The sequence below is a fragment of the Peromyscus eremicus genome, chromosome 16_21, assembly GCF_949786415.1.
Source record: "Peromyscus eremicus chromosome 16_21, PerEre_H2_v1, whole genome shotgun sequence".
Lineage (NCBI taxonomy): Eukaryota > Metazoa > Chordata > Mammalia > Rodentia > Cricetidae > Peromyscus > Peromyscus eremicus.
In genome coordinates this window covers 22979694-23003388 of record NC_081432.1, presented here as the reverse complement: position 1 = coordinate 23003388, position 23695 = coordinate 22979694, and the positions used below count along the sequence as shown (strand labels likewise).

Here is a 23695-nt window from a genome sequence, read left to right as displayed (position 1 = left end):
GCCCCAGGTTTGTTTTTCCAACCACTCACATGGGGGCTCACAACCATCCACAATTTCAGTTCTAGGAGACCCAGCGTCCTTTTCTGACTTCTGTGGGCACCAAGCATGTGGTGCACATACATGTTGAAAAAATATTCATGAAAATATAAATAAAATAGATAAACCTTAAGGAGGAAAAAAAAGACTTCAAGGCCACTTTACTAACAACACTGACTAGTTTTGCAGCTGTCTGGAGAGGACAGGAAAGCCTGGTGTCTCTGCCTTCACTATGCCTGTACCCTCTGCTCTCCTTATCATTGGGGTCAGTTTCCACTCAGCTCTGTCTAAAGAAATGATGATCATCTGAGAAGTTAAAGTAGAATACAGAGTGAATTTGACCTACACTTACCTAGTCTGCCTCTCCTAGGCTTAAGGCTGAAGACACCTACTAACAACAACTATGACAAGAAAATGACATAAATTTTCCTCCTCCCTTTCCAGTGAGCTTAGGAGAGCCTCCTGGATGCACTACTCAAGGTGGCTCCGCCGTTACAGGCACACGTCCTACCAGGCCTGGGTTTCTGCAGGGCGCCAGGATCCAAACTCAGGTCCTTGTTGTACTACCTGAATCACTGGTTCATCTTCAGTGTATCTACTGTCATCTCCATTTCAATGAGCACATTTCCCAACTACCCCAGAACTCTTTCTTCTCTCCCCAGTGATGGGGATCCAACTCAAATGCACATTAGACTAGTGCGTTTCCATAGAGCTACACTCCAAGGTCCTCAAACTTGAAGACACTGATTTCTGAGCCAGGCCTATGTCTGTAACCTCAGGTCTCAAGAAGCAAAGGCAAAGTCACAGGATCTATGCCAGGAGGGCTTCCCAGTGAGTTCTAGGCCAGCAGGGCTAAATAGTGAGTTCTAGGCCGGTCTGAACTATTCAGTGACACCCTCTCAACCAAAAAAAAAAAAAAAAAAAAAATTGTTGGTTTGTCATGTCTCACTAAACTCCTTTACTCTAAGACAGCATCTACATTTCTTTTGAAATTCATTAACTACATGACCTTTTAAAACAAAAATTCTGGCAAGCTACTTTATGACTTTTGTGCTCTATATTCTTCTTTTTTCTTTTTGCTTTATATGTACAAGTGTTTGGTCTATTCCTACCTATGTTAACTACGTGCCTAGTGCCCTCTGAGGTCAGCAGAGGGCAGTAGATCCCATAGGGAGTAGCGGAAGGGCTGATTTAATGTGTATTCTGACATGAGCAAGGCTTGCCAAAGGACTCTGAGACCAACTGTCCCACGGTAAATTGGACAAGCTGTTACTCATGAGCCAAGCTTAAGAGAAGTGGCAAAGTTTGACTTGGAGTCTGTGTATGAGCGTTTATGGATCAGATCAGTATGTGTAAAGACGAGCAGCTGCAGTTAGCTCCTCCTGGGTGTTTACAGCCTAAGATGGCTAACCGACCGAGATCTCATATCCAGACTTAATAAACAGGATAGGTAAGATTCCGGGATGCAGCGGTACTGGTTAGGAAACCTCCTGTGATTGCAGCTTCATTTCTATGTGCCTGTCCTTTCTCCATTCCCTTGCCACCACTAGCCAGGGCTCCACAGACTGAAGCCACTGAGGATGCAGCAGGAGCCCCTGGAACGAGTTAGGGATGACTGGGAACCATCATGTTGGTGCTGGGAACTGAACCCAGTTCAGCAGAGGTGCTAGCACAGCAAAAGCTCTTAACTCCTGAGCCATCCGTCCAGGCCTTCCCACCCAGCGCTTTTGATAAGGAAAGCAGTCATCGTGGCCCGGGTTGGTCTCAGTCTTACGATCTTCTACCTCATGAGTACTGAGTACTCAGTTCAGACCAGCCTGAGCTAGCACAGCAACAAAGTCTTTGAAAAGAAAAGTCTGTAGTTTACTGTATTTAAATTGTAACTCAAAACTACATACATACACCACTTGTCACATGTTCCACGAGCTCCCTCTACACAGTATTAATAACAGTACAGTACGCAAATGTGGACTACATACCTCTTTATCATCCTCAGACTTCCTATCATCCTCCTCTTCCTCTTCCTTCTCAGACTTCTCTAATTCCTTCTGCTCTTCTTTCTGTTCTTCTACTTTAAGCTGCTTTGTCAAGCGAGCTATTAACTGGGATTTTAGTCCTTTGGAACTAAGAGCTCGACTTTCTAATTCTTTTCGGAGATCATTTACCTAAATACATGGAGCATAAAAACACAGAAGAAAAAAGTATGATATAAAAAAACAAATTCTCTTTTGTCTGATCCTTAAAAGTTGTAAATTCAAGACTAGTGTGGTCTACATAGGAGGCTTCAGGCAATGCAACCAGGGCTACATACAGTGAGACACTGTTTCAAAAGGCCAAAATTAGTGGAAGAGATGCTGACCATCCAGTGCTTTTTGAAAATGCAAAATGACAGAATATTTTTGGAAAATAATTTAAAACATGTGCCCTTGAGTATGTATACAAAGGCACACTGGCCGGGGCACTTGTGATGATGGTCAGAGGACAACCTTCCAGTAGGCAGTTCCTGCCTTCCACCATGCTGAGGCTGGGTCTATCATTTCTGCTACCTTCCCGGCTGAATGCCACCATAGCTGTTTTATCTGTGTTCCTGGAATCAACCTTTACTCGTGAAGGCTTGCACAGCGGCACGTTTACCAATGAGCCATCACTCTGACCCTTTTGTTTTCCTGAGACAGTTTCATGTAGCCCAGGCTGGTCAAAAGTGCTTATGTAGCAGAGGCAGGCCCTGAATTCTAGATCTTCCTGTTTTCACCTCCCAAGTATTGGGATAACAGACACACATCATCAAACCTAGCTCTCGAATTTTTTTTTTTTTTTTAAAGATTTGTTTTTGTTTTTTCAAAACAGTTTTTCTGTGTAGCCCTGGCTGTCCTGGAACTCAATTTGTAGACCAAGTTGGCCTCAAACTCAGAGAGATCCACCTGCCCCTGCCTCCTGAGTGCTGGGATTAAAGGCACATGCCACCACTGCCAGCTTTATTTTACTTTTAATTACAGGTATGTGCATATGTCTGTGTACATGAGTGCTTGTGCCCATAGGCATCAGATCAACCTGGAGCTGGAGTTACAAGTGGTGGTGGGCTGCCCTATGTGAGTGCTGGGAACTGAACTCTAGTCCTCTACAAAGGCAATACTCACTCTTAAGTACTTAGCCAACTCTTGAAACCCCCAAACAAGTTGTAAGATGCTTAAAACTATTTTAAGCCAGGTGAGGTGGCACAAGCTAAGAATCCCAGCATGAGGCCAAGCTTGGCAATATTGTGAAAATCTGTCTCAAAGAAATGTTGGTTTTGTTTTTGATTTTTTTTTTTTGAGACAGAGCCTCTGTAATCCTGGCTATTTTGAAACTTACTCTGTAGACCAGGCTGGCCTTGAACTCAGAGATTCACCTGCCTTTGCCTCCTAAATGCTGGGATTAAAGATGTGTGCCACCACTACCCGGCAAAAATAAATATTTTAGGGCTGGAGAGATGGCTCAACGGTTAAGAGTACTGACTGTTCTTCCAGAGGACCCAGGTTCAATCCCCAGAACCTACATGGCAGCTTACAACTGTCTGTAACTCCCAGATCTAACACCCTCACACAAACATACATGCAGGCAAAACATCAATGCACATTAAAAAATAATAATAATAATAATAAACATTTTTAACTAAACACAGAATCCATACTGAAGAGAATATAATGTTTAAAAATAATTACACTGGGGCTGGGCATGGTGGCATACGCCTTTAATGCCAGCACTCGAGAGGACGACATGTGGATCTCTGATTTCTAGACCAGCCTGGTCTATAGAGCAAATTTCAAGACAGCCAGGGCTACACAGAGAAACTATGTCTTGAAAAACAAAGCCAAATAAAAATTACACTGGGAAAACTAATGCTAAGTGAAAAAGGATAATATATACTTTTTATATGTAACATATTACAACCAAGCAATCATCAAAAACCTTGTACCCAGTAAGAAAGAAGCTAGAAGGAAAGAAATTGAGAAAACATTTTATTACATGTATTTATTTAGGGGAGGGTGTACTATTGCGTCTGAGCAGTGGTCAGAGGACAACTGCTGGGAGCGGACTCTCCACCACATAGGTTCTGGGGGTCAAATTTAAATCATGAGCTTCAGTGACAAAAGCTCCTATCCACTGAAATAGTTCATTGGTACCTGCCTATGAATTTTATTAGGTTATATTGGATAGGCATGAGTAAATTTTTTATGTGTAATTGAAAAAAGAAAGTATTTGTTATTAATAATCAAAAGAAATACAAGTTGGTTTTGTTTTTGCTTTTTCTTTGAGACAGTGTCTAGCTATATACACTAGGTTGGCTTCAAACTCAGGACTCTCTAGGCCCAACCCAAGTGCTGGGAATGCATATACCCCTATGCTTAGTTATGTGGTTTTTTTTTTTTTTTTGTGGGTTTTGTTTTGTTTTGTTTTGTTTTTTTTGTTTTTCAAGACAAGGTTTCTCTGTATAGTCCTGGGTGGCCTGGAATTCACTATGTAGACCATGCTGACCTTAAACTCAAGTGATCCCCAGTTCTGGCATTAAACCCATGCAGTACTACTGCCTGGCACATATTTTAAAATAAAGAATTTTATAGATTCAAGTCAGGTACAATGATATGCATCATTAATCTAAGCACTCTGGAGGCAGAGGTAGGCAGAACTCTTGACTCTGAGGCCAGCCAGGGCTACATAGTGAGAACAAAAAACAAAATCAAAGATTCATTTAGTTAAATATGATGATACATGCCTATAAATGCAAATATGCATGAGGCTGAAATAGAAATTCCATTAGAGCCTAAAAGTTTTAATATAGCCTAAGCAATATAGTAAGACCTCATCTCAAGGATCAATTGGAGAGCTGGCTTGGTAGTCAAGAGCATTTGCTGTTCTGGCAGAGGACCCAGGGTCAGTTCCCACATGGCAACTCACAACCATCTGTAATTTTTTTTGGGGGGGGGGTTTTCAAGACAGGGTTTCTCCGTAGCTTTAGAGCCTGTCCTGTACCTCGCTCTGTAGACCAGGCTGTCCTCTAACTCACAGAGATCCGCCTGCCTCTGCCTCCTGAGTGCTGGGATTAAAGGTATGCCCCCCCCCCCCCCCCCCCCCGGCTCAACCATCTGCAATTCTACTTCCAGGTAGCAGGTACGCACGTATGTGTTGCATATACACACATGCCTGGTACAAACACACACAAGTTGTTGGCTATGGTGTTGGTGGCACGTCTATATAAGTACAGCACTTGGGAGGTAGAAGCAGTAGGATCAGAAGTTCAAGACCATCCTCAGCCATATAGCAAGCTCGAGTACACCTTAGGTCACATGAGACTCTACGCTAAAATTAAATGAAACCATTTTTACAAAATGCCTGGCAAGACAGTTCAACAGGTAGAGTGACTTGCCAAAGCACCTGATATCCAAGTTTGATCCTTGAAACTCATGTAACAGAAAAGGAGAAGGCAGCTCCCACAAGTTGTCCTTTGACCTCTCCACATGTGTTGTGGTAAGCTAATGCCACCTCCCCAAATGTTAAAACAAACAAAACAACAAAACAAAATATAACTAAAAGAGTATCAAATGTTAAACTCAAGTAATGAGGCCAACTGTCCTAATATGTATTCAGAAGGCAAAGGCAGGTAGATTTGAGTTTGAGGCTAGCCTGGTCTACACAGCAAGTCCCAGGCCATGGAGACACCCTGTCTTAAAAATATAGCTGCCACACAAATCAGCGTAATGATCAGTATCTGGTCTGATCAAATTAAAGGCCCACAGAGGCAGAACCACATGATTACTAGTCCAGATTTACTGCACATGAACACTAGCACAGCTGTCTTAATCAAAGATTTTTTAAGTTCTTATTTTCCTTCCCAGTTTAATGGTAAACTTACCTACATTTTACTTTGAAATTGATTACAAAAACCAAATTTACCACCAGGTGTAGTGGCCCACACCTTTAATCCCAGCACTCAGGAGGCTGAGAAAGACGGGATCTCTGTGAGTTTGAGGCCAACCTGATCTACAAAGTGAGTTCCAGGACAGCCAGGGCTGTTACTCAGATCCGCCTGCTTCTGCCAAGTGCTGGGATCAAAGGTGTGCGCAACCACCACCTAGCCAGATTTACCTTTTCCTTCTCCTATTCTCCCTTAAATTTAAGTTATTTGGGCACAAAAATCCTGCAATCCTGGTCACTTTCCAAACCAGAAACCAGTGCTATCAACGTAATTATACTGGAAGCCTTGGCAGATACTATATATCTGAACTATGCATACAGCCTCTTAATTTATATATGTATAGGCACAATACATCATAGTTATAGAAAACTAGAGCACTTCATTTTGAATGCCCCACACCATTTTATATTATTTACTTATTTATTTTTGAGTTTTTGAGACAAGGTTTCTCTGTGTGGCCCTGTCTGTCTTGGAACTTCAGAGATCTGCCTGTTTCTGCTGGAATTAAAGGAATGTGTACCATCATGTCCCACCCCCTACCCCCTCTAAAGATAGGGTCTCACTCTATAGCCTAGGCTATCCTAGAACTCACTCTCCTGAAATGCATGGCAATCCTCCTGCTGCTGCCTCCCAAATCCTGAGGTAATGGATATGAGCCACCACACCCAGATTGACTATTTCCTACTTGAAACAATTCTCTCAGTCTCAACAAATTGACTAATTTCTGTTCTGAAATTTACAATTTTAAAATATTCTCACTTTGTGCTATTGTGTGTGCTACATAATATGCATACATTTTCCATTACCTTCATTGCCTTTGGATCAAGTTTGGACCAATGGGTAGGAGTGGAAATTTCTTTAACTTCACCATCATCCTTCTCTTCTTCATCCTAGCATATAAAGTTGAGAAGAAAATTACTATTCTGAAATCTTCCACTGTCAGTCATTTATTCTTTAAAAGTCTGTTGCTGATCTGTGCAAGGTCACAGTGTTTCAGATTGTCTTCTCCTAAAGTTATTCTTTAGGCAAGTCCACATACACACATTCTACCACTTTTAACTGATCACAAAGACATCAGCCAATCAAAGCCAGATCTGTGAAACACAAAAGGGTGATAAATTACAACACAAAGGATATCAGGGATACACAGACACTGCCGGTCTCCACTAACCACACAGTGTGTGATCTTGCCCCAATTTTCAAGCCACCCAAAGACTGATTTAGTCAGACCTTTGAAATGCACCCAAGACGTTGCCACATAGCCTGAAATTTCAAATCTCTCAGACTTGTGGTTGTCCAATTTCAAATATCCATGACTAGAACTGATGACCATGAAAGAGAAAATTTTTTAAAATTTGAGAAAATGGCAAAATGTTTAAAATGGCTTAATACTGAACCTTGCTCAACAACTGGTCCCAGATTCCAGCAAATAGACCTATGATAAAAACAAAGTTCTGTGCAATATAAGCACAACTTTTTCTCTGAGGTCTCAGCACTCGTAAATTTCAGTTGGCAGAGCAGACAGGTTTATGAGAAGAGCAAATACAACTACCCTGCTGAAAGCTGGACTACCAGTCGCTGTTACCAGTTATGTTCCTCCATGTGTGTCTGTTATGTAGTGTGTGGTGTGCATTTGTGCCTGTGTTCCTGTGCCTGTGAGAAGCGGAAATAGAAAAGGGATTAGCGTTCAGTGCCTGTTCTCCATCAGCCTTCTTGCGTTCACCCTGAAGCTTCTCGACCAGCTGCTGCTTGTATCCTCGGGAGAGGGTTTCCCACTCTGAGCGGGTGGGAAGGCAATGCCAAACATCCGGGAAAAATAAAACCACTGTCTCCACATGAGCTGGAACTGTACGCCCCTTGTGGGTCTCCTCAGGGCGATGGTAGCGAATCTCTGCAAAACGGTACCTGTTGCAAGGGAAGAAGCATGTTGGAAAAAAAATTCTACAATACATTTTAAAGACCCTAGTTCACTTGTAGCACATCAAGTAAAGAAATTTTGCTGCAAGAACTTGAGGTTGGTCTAAAGAAAAAAAAAATTATAGAAGCCATAGTTCCTCTTTTGGTACATTTGTGTCATAGTTTATTGGTTAAAAGAATACATTTCCACAAACATTGCTGGTGTGCTTACAGAGCTACCCATACTTTAGAAAATACCTGAAGAAGCTGGAAAGCTGTTCAGATTTCATGTGCTAAAAAAAGAATATTCTCAATTAAATTGTAAGAAATACACTACAATACACAAGACAAATAAGCCTCAAGAGAAAATATGGCTGAACAAAAATAATCAGCAACTACATCACTTTATAACAAAGGAATTATAATGAAATGAAGTTCTCTCTGGACGATCTTCTCCAGCTATACATGAAATGAAAAGTATTTTTCAACATTCAACCAATTTCCAAAGTACAGCATAATGAAACATTTAGATTTTCGGTGTATTTTGATTAGTTCTTAATGCCCCTTCCCCCAAAACATTTTTGGCACCAAATAAACTTTTGCTACAAAGGGGGATTTTCCTTTGAGATTACCTGCACGACCAGTGTTGATAAAATAAGGAAAGGGGAAAGGCTGATTGACAAGAACAGCTACATAAACTATTAGAAAAGCATTCCTAATCAATCAAGAAATGAATTGGTACTTACCATTGTGTGCAGACACTTAGATCAATGCCTGTCAGAGCCTTACAACAACGAATGGCAGTCTTAATCAACACAGAGGGGTCTTTTTCTGGGTTTGGTCCATCCAACGAAGGAGACCAGTGGCCTCCAATGGCCATGGCTTCATCCTTGCCTTTCATGCCCACTAGAAACTAATTCAAAACAAAGAATCATTTACATATATAACATAGCCCATCAAATTATAAATAGACACTCAAAAAGGAAAGGTACAAACCTTCCCAATAGCATTTTTACTACCTCTGGTATCTGTCAGTCAAGGAAGAGTTCAGTTCATCATGTTCCACACTGCATTTCAGCAATGGAATAGGATTTACACATCATAACTCATCCTCTAAATATTTCATCAGTTAAGAGTTCTTTCAAAGAAACAAGCTATGTTTCAATACAAACTTTAAGAGCATCCAAGAGATTTTACTGGGCTACAAGTATAAAGCATCACATTCACAGTTGAACGAGAAAGACACAAATGATATACAGCCACATGCTAAAACAAGAAAATTATCTGTAAGTATACGGAAGTAGATTATTATAAACTAACAAGATTTAAAATGTGCTTGTTTTCAATTTTGTGTAAACAAAATAAGAACTAAGATAAAGGAATATACAACTAAAATCAAAACAACTAGTTCATTTTACCTTAACAAGTCTAGCAGGATGCTGAAATCCATCACGGAGTTCTTGTGGGTCTTCAGCAAGAGCACATGACTTATGATACAGATCCTCCATGCTAGGGCTAGCCATCAGCATCACCTATTATAGTCAAATAATTCAATCCTGTCAAAAGTCTAAAGTAATGTAAAAAGAATGAGAAGTACTACAAATTAACTACGAGATTTTTTTCCCTAAAACTGGAATGTAAAATGCTACCAAAAAAAAAAAAGAAGGCATTAGATGCCTTATCAACCTTACATTTTCAAGAAGCGATTTTTCAGATCAACTTTTTAAAACAGAAGCTAACTGACTAAGCAATCTACCAAAAGCTCCCCTGAAGGCCAGTCTTTAGCACATTTATCCAACATTAAGTTTTACCCAGTCTATAGGAAGTCATATGGTGCTCAAGATCAACTGGCTCACATTTTTGAAGTTTAAAATGACAAAATCAATAGCCATTGTTTTATAACATAAGAATTAAGACAGTGGTTAAAATAACATTTTTTAAATAGCTAAGACAAAATCAGGCAGGGATTTGGGTCCTCTATCTAACAACCAGTTTCTAAAGGATAACTCCAAAAGCTCTGAGTTTCAAAAAGCGCATCCCAATGGAATACAAACCTTTGCACTGTACAAGTGGTCAGCATCAGGTGGATCAAGAACAGCCATATTTTTTTCTAAGGACTCTACTTCTCTGTGCATCACATAAAAATTGCAGTAATTCCCCAGTTGAAATGGTCTTGACAGAGGGAAAGCATCCACCCATGTAAATTGAGCATCAAAAAAGTCACTAGGAATATATAAATTCTGATAACGGCGCCTTAGTTCCATCATGTCACAACTGGAACTGAAAAATAGATATAAATAGTGAATAAACAGCCTTAAAACAGAAGGTGATACATATATTCACTTACTTATGAAGCTATATAAAGTTTGACAGAGTAAAAATGGACAGATTCAAATCTGCATAAGTACCCTGCTGAATGAATGATATCTAAACGTTACTTCTACTTCTCTATTTCTTGAGTGTAGCTTCTAATTCCTTAGAGAAAAACCTTTAAAATAACTACAACCCCAATTCTAAAGAACATCTGAACAAAAGGAGTTCTCCCTCAGTTTCCAAGTATGCATACCTGAAAATAATTACAGTTCATACATAAGCGTAAAAGAAGTGATGAGAGGCACCAAGTCAATATTTGAATGCCTTTCAGTCATTTCTAAGGTAAGTAGAAAAATACAATTTTCACTGTATAGTAAGTGCCTAGATCGAACATACTAAATTCATGAAAAATTCACGAGTCAGGTGTGATGGTACACACCTTTAATCCTAGCACTTCAGAGGCAAAGGAAGGCAGAAGTCTGTGAGTTCAAAGCAAATTCATATGAAATCAAAATCCACATCAGTTCTGATTACCCACATCTACATACCCTTCAATATGAAAGGCATCTATACCATATTACTATGCAAAGAGGCAATATGTTTCTGGGTGTTTATAACTGACAATAACCTTTAAAAAAGATGTGTGTGTGTGTATACTGTCTCTATGTGTTGCTTGTGCACCAGGTAAACAAACACCTGGTGTCAGAGGAGGTCAGAAGAAGGCATCAGACACTCTGGAAATAAATAGCTGTGGTAGTTGGAATGCTTGGTCCGCAGGTGGTAGGACTGTTTGGGAAGGGTTAGGTGTGGTCCTTCCTGTTGGAGATATGTCACAGGAGGTGGGCTTAGAGGTTCCAGAAGCCCATGAGATAAATTCCCAGTTACCTCCAGCTCTGCCTTGTGCTTATGAATAAGCTACTTCTACAGAGCCAGGCCTGCCGGCCTGCTTGCCCACTGCCTATTATCTGCTGTGATGGTCATGGAATCTACTACACTCTGGAACCATAAGCCACAAATTAAAGCAAAAAACAAAATGCTTTCTTTTATAAGTTGCCTTGTCATGATGTCTCTTTACAGAAATAGAAAAAAAAACTAAAGACAGTTGTCATGTAAGTAATGGGAATCAAGTTTGGGTCCTCTGGAAGAGCAAGCTAATATTCTTCAACACTGAGCCATCTCTTCAGCCCTCTAACATTATTTCAAATGATAATTTCATTTTCTTTAGTAGGACACTGGGGGGAAAAAAAGAAAGTAAAAAAAAAAAAAAGAAACTCAAGTATATCGACGATAAGTCAACCTGGTAAAAGGACCAAGATATCTGCTAAGACCACAGTGAATGAAAGTAGACAGGCAGGCATGGTGGCGAAGGCCTGCAATCCCAGAATCTAGGAGGCAGAAATAAAAGGACCGGTAAGAGTCTGAGGTCAGCAGGTCTACAAAGCAAGTTCCAGGGCAGCCAGTGCTACACAGTAAGATCCTGCTTCAAAAAAATCTAAGAGTAAAAATAAAAATAAAAAAAAAAAAAATAGGCAAAAATACCAACTAATCTATATGTAAAATTGTCTTTATTTGAAATTTAAAATAAGAAATCCAATATAAAAGAAAATGTCTTTATTTGAAGTCTAAATTAAGAAACACAAATTGTCTGCAGATGTAGCTCAGTAGTAAAATGATTGTGGAACACCCAAAAGGTCCATGTGATGTAAAACACCAACACTTCCCTTCCAAAATAGGAACAGCAGGTATACACAGCCAAACCATTATGGCTGCTGATATAATACCACTGCTGGTAAGACTCCACTGTCAGAATAACAGAAATGTGGAAAAATATCACAAAAGCTTTATTTTTTAGATTTATTTAATTTTATATGTATATCTGTAGGTCTGTGTTTATGTGTGTGCACTATGTGCACTCAGGTACCAGAAAAGGTGTAGGACCTCCTTAAACAGTAGTTAGGAGAAACTCAATGTGGGTGCTGAGAACTGAGCCCAGTTTCTCTACAAGAGCATCAAGTACTCTTACCTACTGAAGCATTTCTCCAGCCCCTTCAGTTTTGTTTTTATTTAAAGATTTGTTGTATTATCACTTTTACTTATGTGTTATGTGCAGGCCTGTTTGTGGGTATGTATGGGCACAGGGAGTTGTAAGCTGTGGAAGTGGTGCTGGGGATCAAACTCGTGTTCTCTTCAAGGGCACCGCACACTGCTAGACATTTCTTCAGGCCACTTCCTGCACTTTTATTTTTAAGGAAGAGAATCGCATCCAAATTTTCAAACACTAAAATGAACAAGTCATATTTTGCCGCAAACTATAATGAAACAAAGAGGTTAAGTACAAACAATTCTTTCCCTTCATACTATCTCATAAACCTATTAGTGTAAGGAAATTGTGAGTTCAACAAGTACAAATGAAGAACTTTACAACTTTTATTTGCGCCGGGTGGAGGTGGGGCACGCCATTAATCCCAGCACTCGGGAGGCAGAGGCAGGCTGGCCTCGAACTCACAGAGATCCACCTGCCTCTGCCTCCTGAGTGCTGAGATTAAAGGCATGTGCCATCACATCCATCTGTTCATCTATCTGTTTTTTCCACCTGTTATCTATGATCGAGGTGTACCATACTGCTCACTACCACCATGAATTACAGAGGATTTGTAAGTGTTCTACACTAAGTCAAGTGCTACAGATATTTAACTAAACTTCATGATAATTCTTTAAGTTTGTATGAGATTTTATAGATGAGCTGAGAAATTTAGTTACCTCCTTCTCACTTCAGATTCTAAGGGTTAATCCATTAAAGACACAAGCATGTAAATTATACAAGTTTGTGTATGTATATAATAGGTCAATGTTTCTATCTTTTTTTTTTTTTTTTTGTGGTTTTTCGAGACAGGGTTTCTCTGTGTAGCTTTGCGCCTTTCCTAGAACTCACTTGGTAGCCCAGGCTGGCCTCGAACTCACAAAGATCCGCCTGGCTCTGCCTCCCAAGTGCTGGGATTAAAGGCATGCACCACCACCGCCCAGCTCAATGTTTCTATCTTACAGTACCCTGCCACAGTTAATCTTAAAACTGGTTTAACAACTTTATTATATCTTCATCACAGAATGGACTACTTGTGAATTAGAATTTATCAGTAAATCCTAATCCTATATGATTCTAACCTTAAAGAAAAATTTCATTACAAAAAGTGTTCTCTAGAAGCTTGCTTACTTATTGGTTGGTTGGCTTTGGTACTGGGACCGAATCAAGAGCCTCCAACATTAAGCAAGCACTCTAGTCCTGAACTATACCCCCAAACCATAGTTGTGTCTTTTAAGTAGTTGCTATCCTAAATGTGGATCCAAAACTAATTCTCTTTATACAGAACTACATTCCAAATTCAAACTGCATTTCTGCCCTCATATAAATAGCACAAAATGTTACTAAATAAATTTTCTAAGAAAATATATCCACCATTATATTCTATACCAAACTACACAAAACGATGACACTAATACTGAAATCATACGAACGAATGAACCCGGAAGGGAAAACTTACCAATCTAAAGAAAACTTTGAGAACTGCACTGTGTAGCGGGGAACAACACGGCGGACTCTCCGAGGGGATCGCTCTCTTTCTCTCCGGGGTGACCTCTCCCGGGAACGTTTTCTCTGAGGTGATCTTTCTCTGGATCTGCGTCTTTCTCTGTCCCTTTCACGACTTAAAGCAAGGATGTCTAAAATCACTCTGGGGCCCACGGGATGGCTCAGCAGGTGCAGGCCCTGCTATCAGGCCTGAGGACCTGAGTTTCCTTCCCAGAACCCACACGGTAGAAGAGGACACACTCCTCCAAGTTCTCCTCTGACCTTCACATATATACCATGGCATGGGGACAGACGTAAATTAAATAAATGTAGGAAAAATAAAATCACTAATATTCATTGGCATTATGAAGCAGCTCTTGCCAGGTATGGGGTGTATACCTTTAATCTTAGCACTCAGAAGCAGAGGCAAGTGAATCTAGAAGTTCCAGGCCACCCAAGGGTGTATAGTTAAACACAAATAAATGGTTCTTTTAATTTTTTTCTTTCTTTTACTTATTTATTTACTTATTATATTTATTTTGACAAAGTCTTGTTACATAGACCAGGCTGGCTGGTACTCACTATGTAGTCCAGGATGGCTTCAAGCCTTGAACTTAGAGGAACTTCTAATTTGTTTTTTATTTTTATGTCTATGAGTACTTTGTCTGTGTGCGTGCGTGCGTGCGTTTGCACCACATGCATGCCTGAGAAAGGCAGAGGAGAGAATCACATGGATGCTGGGAACCAGCCCTGGGTCCATGGCAGAGCAAACAGTGCTCTTACCTTGAAGCCATTTCTGCAGCCCACAGTGTTACTTTCAAACATACCTTCGGTCATCTTTCCTATTAGGTACTTGATCCCCGCGGTCACTCCTTCCTGAAAATCTCGACGGCGGATCTAGTCTCCGGGCCGGCTGAGGCTGTGACACTATTCGGACAGGAGGCTGCAATAAGCCAGCTTCAAAGGACAGAGAAGAAAAACAGAACAGTTTGTTAAACAAAGCTCAGAACACACCACAAGGCTGAGTGAGATAGATAACCAAGTAAGTGGGTTCACCAAAGTGGTCTGCTTCCCAAGTCAACAAAATACATAGTTACTTCTAAAGGAAGAGGTATTGTTTGGTGGTTTCTCCCTGGTGCCAAAACCTAAAAGTTTTCTTTTTAAAATAACATAGTTATCTATTTTTCCACACAGAATAAAAGTCAATTTCTTTGAAAGTACAATGGAAGCAGAATAGGGATAAATCTATGTCAAAAACTAGAATATAGGGCTGGAGAGATGGCTCAGCGGTTAAGAGCACTGGCTGCTCTTCCAGAGGTCCTGAGTTCAATTCCCAGCAACCACATGGTGGCTTACAACCATCTGTAATGAGATCTGGCACATAATAAAGAAATCCTTTAAAAAAAAAAAAAAAAACGTAGAATATAGCTGGGCTGGAGTGGTGCACGCCTTTCATCTCAACACTCAGGAGGCAGAGGCAGGCAGATTTCTGGGAGTTCAAGACCAGCCTGGTCTACAGAGGGAGTTCCAGGACAGCCAGGGCTACACAGAGAAACCTTGTCCAGACCAAAAAAAAAAAACCTAAACAAAACCAAGAAAGGAGACTGTGTATCAAAGTTCTTCTTTGCCACGTGTGATGGGTTCACACCTTTAATTCTAGCACATGTGGGAGACAGAAGCAAGTAGATCTTGTGAGTTCAAATCCCTGATCTATGTAACAAAGTACAAGACAGCCAGGGCTACACTGTGAGACCCTGTATTAGAGAATGTGCAGCAAAGGGAACAGTCCTCTACCGATGGTGGGAATGCAAACTTGTACAACCACTGTGGAAATCAGTATGGCGGTTTCTCAGAAAATTAGGAATCGAACTACCTCAAGACCCAGCCATACCACTCTTGGGCATACACCCAAAAATACCACAAAAATACATGCTCAACTATGTTCATAGCAGAACTATTTGTAATAGCCAGAACCTGAAAACAACCTAGATGCCCGTCAACTGAAGAATGGATTAAGAAAATGTGGTACATATACACAATGGAGTACTACTCAGCAGAGAAAAACAATGAAAGCATGAAATTTGCAGGCAAATGAATGGAATAGAAAAAATCATCCTGAGTGAGGTAACCCAAACCCAGAAGGACAAACATGGTATGTACTCACTAATAAGTGGATTCTAGATATAAAATAAAGAACAATCAGACTACAACCCACAGAACCATGGAGACTATATATATATATATAGCATGGGGGACCCTAGGACGACTGTGGCTTATAATAAGTTTTGGTTTTACTCAATTACTGAGCTAGCCTCAATGAAACATTTCACAATTAAGATGGGAATACATACTGTATCAAGCTGGTAATAGAAAGGTGGATAAATTGATTAATTTGAAAAAGTGAAAAATGAAAAAATTAAAAAAAAAAAAGAAACCAAGAGAATTCTAATGAAATTCTGTTGCAAACAAAACTGCCTTTGGCTTCTCAACTCTAGAACCATCAATATTGACTGTAATCAATCAGTGGAAAAGAAATGCAAACCAAAAGAACAGATTTGTTTCCATGGCTGGCTGGTCTTATGTCATTACAACTAGTTTTTCTTTTTTTGGATGGTGCTGAGGACCAAACCCAGGTCCTTCCCTAGAGAAAGTGAGCATTGTACTTCTTTGCCTGTATGTACATATGTGTACCACATTTATGACTTGTGCCCTTGGTGTCAGAAGTTATTCTAGACAATGCAAAATTTAAATTCTCATCTCCTTTTCAACATTCTACAATTCTATAGACTTCAGAATATATTTTAAAACAAAAGGAAACAAACAAAAAACAACTAAAACAACATTTTTCCAGCCAGGTTGTGGCAGCGTACAATGCCTTTCATAACAGCACTTAGGAGGCAGAGGCAGGTGGATCTCTGAGTTTGAGGCCAGTCCGGTCTACAGAGTGAGTTCTAGGACAGCCAGGGTTACACAGAAAAAACTGCCTCAAAACACCAAAAAGAAGAAAAAAAAAAAAAGGGTGGAGTGGGTTGGGGTGGGGTGTTGATATATCGTGTACCCTAATAAAATTTGCCTGAAGATCAGAGAATAGAATAAGCCATAGGTTAAACACAGATGCCAGGCAGTGGTGGCACACACCTTTAATCCTAGCACTTGGGAGGTAGAGATCCGTCTAGATCTCTGTGAGTTCAAAGCCACCCTGGACTACATGAGATTGACTCAGTCTAGGAGAGCAGCAGAGCCAGGCAGTGGTGGCACACACCTTTAACCCCAGGAAGTGACGGCTGGGCGGAGAAAGGTATGTAAGGGGTGAGGAGACGGGAACTGAAGACTTTTCGGCAGAAGTGTTCCTTTCAGGCTGAGGAGTCCTAGAGGTAAGATGTGGCTTGTTCCTTTGTCGCTCTGATCTTTCAGTATTTACCCCAGTATCTGCCTAATATCTGGCTCTGGGATTTTTATTAAGAACATTTAGGAATTCATGTTCCGGTGGGGAGGGAGGGTGCATTTTTCCTTTAAAATTTGTTCAGTATCAGTATCAGTCAAACTACGAGTTAAAAATCAAGGGCTAAGGTTTCCCAACACCTGATGTATACACTAAATTAATGAATACTATGGAATGAGATAGCCAGAGAATACTAAAATACCAATTGGGAGATTATTCATGTACAGGGGAAGAAGGATTCCTTTAAACCAGAGAACTCTCCGGATACTGATGCTTGCAAGAAATCAAACCCAGGACCAGTACCACTGGGATAACTGAAAGCATCTAAAAGGACGCAGCATGAGGTACAAAGCATCAGCCATAAGAATCTGGACTTCCCCTTCAGTTTCTATGACAAGGTAAAAAATCACAAGGAATTAAAAAAACATTCCAAAAGAATCCATAGATGTAATGATGAAAACCAAAATAAATAAATTATCTCAGGACTTGTTAAGTAGAGGCAGAAGGACCTGGGGTTTAAAATAATGCTTGGATACAGTGAATTTAGGCAAACCTGGGCTATATAAGACCCTTTCTCAAAAAACAAAATGTAAACAACAATCAAAAACATAATGTTATCACAGGGCTAGTGAGATGCCTCAGCAGTGGTAGACCTCTTGCCACAAGCCTGAGTTCTACACCTAGAACCTTAGAAAAGGCAGGAGAAAATTCTTCTGCAAAGTTGTCCTCTGACCTCCACATGTGCACTCTTGGACACGTTTACACTCATACATGCTGCTTTGTTAATGTACCTACAAATCGGTGGCAAAGACATAAATTGTCCCTGTATGCCAGGCGGTGGTGGCACACTCCTTTAACCCCAGCACTCAGGAGGACGAGACAGGCAGATCTCAGTGAGTTCAAGGCCAGCCTGGTCTAAAAAGCGAGATCCAGGGCGGCCAGGGCTACACAGAGAAACCCTGTCCTAAAAATCCATAAAGCAGAAAATGTTCTATTCATGATACTTAAGCTTCCTTTCAAGTCTCCTCAAAGTCCATGATATCTTCAGGTTTTTGTTGTTGTTGTTTTGTTTTTTGTTTTGTTTTGTTTTGTTTTTCGAGACAGGGTTTCTCTGTGTAGCTTTGCGCCTTTCCTTGAACTCACTCTGTAGCCCAGGCTGGCCTCGAACTTACAGAGATCCGCCTGCCTCTGCCTCCCGAGTGCTCGGATTAAAGGTGTGCACCACCACTGCCCGGCGCATGATATCTCTGTATTAGTAGTACGTTCTCACTGTTTAAACGTCTCATATTGATCAGAAACAAAGCAGTGATACGTTACATTGCATACCTTTCTGCTGCGGCTGCTGTAATAAGGGCTGTGGCTGCGTCTGCAGGAGTGGTGTTATAGAAGCAGCTGAAATCTGGGCCTGCAGTAACGACTGGGGTTGGGGCTGTGCCTGAACACCAAATGTTGTCTGTGGCACAATCGGCTGAATAACAGCAGTAGGAGTCTTCAGTAAAGGTTGAGTTTGGGACTGATTCTAAAAACAAACGAAAATAAATAAATACAAAAAAGAAATTACATTGTAAACCAGCAAAGTCAGGTACCAGTTTCTATAGTACTGAAGTCAATAACTATGTACCTGATTTGGTAGTGTCTGAATTCTTTGTGCATTCCATTTAAAAGGCATATTAGGATTGTAAGTTGCCTCGACCAACACTCTATCACCAACTTGAGGGGTTTTCCCTTTAACAGCACTGGGGGGAAAGAAAGGTGAATATAAACACAAAAATGATTTATATACCATTGAATAGATCTTCCCACACAAAGAAGATTTATATACTTTGTTTGTTTTCCTTCTTTTCTTTAGGAGACAGGGAGCTCTGGAATGCCTAGAACTCACTATGTATATCAATCAGGCTGGCTTTGCCGAGATCTGATTCTGCCTTTCGAGGCTATAGTGATTTTAAAGTACATTACAACTAAAATGGAAGCCTGGATAGTACATTCATGTTTGTTATTTATCTTTTAAAGATGTTTAAAATTTATGTAACTGTATAAATGTTTTGCCTGCACATAAAAATGTAGACCACGTGCGTGGCAGGGCCCACAGAGCTCAGAAGAGGGTGTCTGATCACTGGAACTAGAATTACAGGTGGTTGGGAACCACAATGCAGGTGATGGAAACCAGACATGGGGTTTCTGTAAAAATAACAAATGCTTTAAACTACTCAGCCCTTAAAGATTTCTTTTTATTTTTAACTATCTGTTATGGGTTTGTTGGGGTTGTGCTTAGATGAATTGGCACACTATATGGAAACAAGGAGGTTTCAAGTACAGGAACAATGTGCCCTTCTTTTTTCTCAATGCTCCTCCATGCACAATTCTGTCACTATAATAGCCTAAGCGGAAGATTTTAGAGAAGATGGAAAAAAGGAGGCGCAACAACACAAAAACCTTGAGCAATAATTAGTTTCCCTAACATAGCACTTACTTCTAAGGAAGTTTATTAAAATCACCTCAGCTAAGTGGGCAACAGCCCTTGCTGGGCAAGCATCAGGACCTGAGTTCAGATAGTAAAATCCACATGAGAAGTCAGGTGTGGTTCCTTCCACACACCTGTAGCCACAGTGTTGTCAAGAGTGGAGACAAAGGATCACTGGGTTTTGCTGACTACTAGCCTAGCTCCAAGTTCAGTGATAAACCCTGCTTCAAAAGAGTGAGTCAGTCCCAGCACTCAGGAAGCAGAGGCAGGCAGATCTCTGTGAGTTTGAAACCAGCCTGCTCTACAGAACGAGTTCCAGGACAGGACAGGCTCCAAAGCTACACAGAGAAACTGTCTTCAAAACAAAACAAAGAATATTAAAAACTTGATACAATTAATTGGGGGGGATGGGTGTCAATTGAAAATAAATGTTTGATGGATAGGGTGGTGCACATCTTTAATCCTAGCACTCAGAAGGCAGAGGAAGGTAAATATCTAAGAGTTCAAGGCCAGCCTGGTCTACATAGCAAGTTCTAGGTCCACCAAGTCTACATAGTAAAACCCTGTATCAAAAAACCAATCAAACAAAACAACCACACACACAAAAAAAATCTTAATGTTCTTTGGCCAGACGTGGTGGAAAACACCTTTAATCTCAAGCCTCAGGAGGAAGAGGTAGATGGATCTCTGAGTTCACTGTGAGCCCAGTCATACAGTGAATTCCAAGCCAGCTAGGGCTACACAATGAGATCCTATCTCGAAACAACCACCGCCCTAATTTTTAGGGGTAGAGGAGATAACTCATTGGGTAAAGTGCTTGCTGTACAAGGATGAAGCCTCAAGTCTGGATCCCAAGAACCCACATGGAGACTAGGCATGGTGGCACACACCCATAACCACAGAATTGGGAGGGCAGTGACAGATAGATCCCAGGGGCTTGAAGGCCAGCCAGTCTAGCAGAGATGGTGAATTCCAAGTGAAGTGAAATACCTTGTAGTAAAATAAAGATATGATGGAAAACAATAAATAATAACAAAGCCGGGGCTGGAGAGATGGCTCAGCAGTTAAGAGCCATCTTCCAGAGGATGCGGGTTCAATTCCCAGCACCCACATGGCAGCTCACAACTGTCTGTAACTCCAGTTTTAGGTTAACTGACACCTTTACACCAACGCACAAAAAATAAATTTAAACAAATTATATATAAAAAAGAGCAACAAGGGCTGGAGAGATGGCTCAGAGGTTTAAGAACACTGGTTGCTCTTCCAGAGGCCCTGAGTTCAATTCCCAGCAACCACATGGTGGCTCACAACCATCTGTAATGAGATCTGGCGCCCTCTTCTGGCCTTCAGGGATACATGCAGACAGAGCACTGTATATATAATAAATAAATCTTTAAAAAAAAAAGAACAACAAAGCCAACCTCTGGCCTACACAAATACATGCTCAGGTGAATATATCTTTCCTTCAAAGTACGAATATGTTTATGCACAAATATACACACACATACAATTGAGAAAATAATTTTAGTCAGTATTAAATATGTAAAAAATGGAATATTAGATTTTAAAAGGCTATTTCACCCTCCATCTTATTTTACTTGTTTGTTTGTTTAGAGGCAAAGGTCTTTCTACAAAGTCCCTGCTGTTCTGGAACACACTATGTAGAACAGACTGGCCTGGAAGTCATAGCGATTCGCCTGCCTCTGCCATTCAAGTACTGAGATTTAAGGTGTGTGCTACCACACCTGCCTCAATCTCTAATTTCATTCTGAGTCTGGACATGAATGTTACTAGAACTGCCACATAACTGACAACACATTTATAAAGAATTAAAAAGGGATCAATGAGCACTTACTCCCAAGCTTGAGGACTGAACCTGATCCCTGGAACCCACATGACAGGAGAGAACCAACTCCCACCTCTCACCTCCACAAGTATGCAACCCCACCACCCCCAGACATACATAAATAAATGTAAGTTTATTTTAAAAAGGCATAAGTTGGCACATGCCTTTAATCCCAGCACTCGGGAGGCAGAGCCAGGCAAATCTTTGTGAGTTCAAGGCCAGCCTGGTCTACAAAGTGAGATCCAGGACAGGCTCCAAAGCTACACAGAGAAACCCTGTCTCGAAAAAACCAAAAACCAAAAACCAAAAACCAAAAAAAAAAAAAAAAAAAACTATAATTTTTTTCCATGATTGAGAAAGTGTTACTACATGTCTGATGAAGCTTTTACCCAAGCTGAAAGAATACATCTTCATCCACAAATCCAAATGTATCATGTAGCTTTGTAACCACTCCTGTGAAAACGCGCTGCTTCTGAGGCTGAGTTTGCTGCTGACTGGACCTTGGTGTTGGATATGAGACAGTGATCTGTGCCGCAGGTTGAGGAGTAGACAGGCTAAGGCTTGTGGGCAGTGCAACAGCTGGCTATTGAACAAAAGCAACATCACATCAAGACTAGCAATTGTCTAAAATAAACAGTAAAAATGACTGTAAACTCATGAACTGTACTAGTCAAGAAATAGCTCCATTCCCAAAACAAACTGGAAAAGAAAAGGAAAAAAAAATACTAGGCATGCTGCTTATTGCTTATAGTCTGAAGAGCTGGAATCAGGAAGCTACTCCAGCTCACTGACCAGACAGTCTAGCCTGCAGTGTGAGTTCCAAGGCAGTGAGAGATCCTGTCTCAAACAAAATAAAACAGTAGGTGACACCCAAGGTTGTCACCTGCTCACCTCAAACACGTACAAGTATATGTATGCATGTATATGTGTGTGCACACACATTTACACACACACACACACATCCCCAACTCCGTGTATGGAGGATCATAGTCATAATCCCAGCATATAGGAAGCTGAGGCATGAGGCTCAACTGTTGTAGAATACTATTTTAGGATGTGTTACATTTGTATATGCTGTGGAACATTTGTTTAATGATACAAAGATGTGTTGCATTCTTTTATGTTGCATTTGTTTAACCCTGTGAAGCTGTGGTACTTTGCCTGTCTGGAACACCTGATGGTCTAATAAAGAGCTGAATCTGCCTGTAGCTGGGCAGAAAGAGAAATAGGCGGGACTGGCAGGCAGAGAATAAATGAGAGGAAGAAAATGTCAAGGAGCAGAGAAGCAGAAGGAGAGGAGGACACCAAGGGCCAGCCACAAAGAAAAAAGTAAAGAAAGATATACAGAAACAGAGAAAGATAAAAGCCCAGAGGCAAAAGGTAGAAGGGATAATTTAAGAAAAGCTGGCAAGAAACAAGCCAAGCTAAGGCCAGACATTTATAAGAACGAATAAGCCTCCATGTGATTTATTTGGGAGCTGGGCAGTGGGCCCCCAAAGAGTAAAAACAAAAACAAAACAAAACAAAAAAACACTCAATTGCCATAGGCTTAAACAGGGGCAACTACTATGATATCCTAACTAAAAAGACCAAGCAACCAACCAATGCTTCTGTTAAAGACTTAGCAAAGTAGTGGGGATGTCTTTCTGTATGCTGTGAATGTGTTGCTCTGATGGATAAATAAAACACTGATTGGCAGGTAGCCAGGCAAGAAGTATAGTATAGGCAGGATAAAAGAGAGTAGAATTCTGGGAAGTGGAAGGCTGAGTCAGGAGATGCTGCCAGCCGCCACCATGAGAAGCAAGATGTAAAGTACCAGTAAGCCACAAGCCACGTGGCAACTTATAGATTAATAGAAATGGATTAATTTAAGATATAAGAACTAGATAGCAAGAAGCCTGCCACAGCCATACAGTTTATAAGTAATATAAGTCTCTGTGTGATTACTTGGGTCCAAGTGGCTGCAGGACTGGCAGGTAAGAGAAATTTGTCCTGACCACGGGCCAGGTAGAACACAGGAAAACTTCAGCTACAGCAAAGTCCTAAATATAGTAAAAGAACTCAGCATTTCTTTAATTTGAACAAAGTTACCATCTCAGGAAATGTCTTTAACTTCCCAGCATGCCAATGCTTTCAGGCATAGTCTGGGAGAAATTTATTCTTTTTTTTTTTTTTTTTTT

The 23695-nt window shown here is 40.6% G+C and overlaps 1 protein-coding gene and 1 non-coding gene across 5 annotated transcripts in view; both read right to left on the bottom strand.

Moving 5' to 3' along the window:
• Positions 1-23695, bottom strand: part of Ccar1 (cell division cycle and apoptosis regulator 1) — a 49439-nt gene that overhangs the window by 13560 nt on the left and 12184 nt on the right. For 3 of the 4 annotated variants that reach the window (XM_059244083.1, XM_059244081.1, XM_059244082.1), the window contains exons 6-16: positions 21905-22098; positions 18827-18941; positions 18532-18724; positions 14591-14720; positions 13738-13899; positions 9940-10165; positions 9304-9417; positions 8632-8798; positions 7684-7894; positions 6796-6879; positions 2016-2201 (exon numbers count right to left, since the gene is read on the bottom strand). In XM_059244083.1, the coding sequence (XP_059100066.1) occupies positions 2016-2201; positions 6796-6879; positions 7684-7894; positions 8632-8798; positions 9304-9417; positions 9940-10165; positions 13738-13899; positions 14591-14720; positions 18532-18724; positions 18827-18941; positions 21905-22098 (1782 nt within the window). The remainder of the gene's footprint in view (positions 1-2015; positions 2202-6795; positions 6880-7683; positions 7895-8631; positions 8799-9303; positions 9418-9939; positions 10166-13737; positions 13900-14590; positions 14721-18531; positions 18725-18826; positions 18942-21904; positions 22099-23695) is intronic. The other variant, XM_059244084.1, reaches the window with a different exon arrangement.
• LOC131893989 (small nucleolar RNA SNORD98) lies at positions 8929-8993 on the bottom strand. The gene has a single exon (XR_009374784.1). It is a non-coding gene; the product is annotated as a small nucleolar RNA SNORD98 (small nucleolar RNA).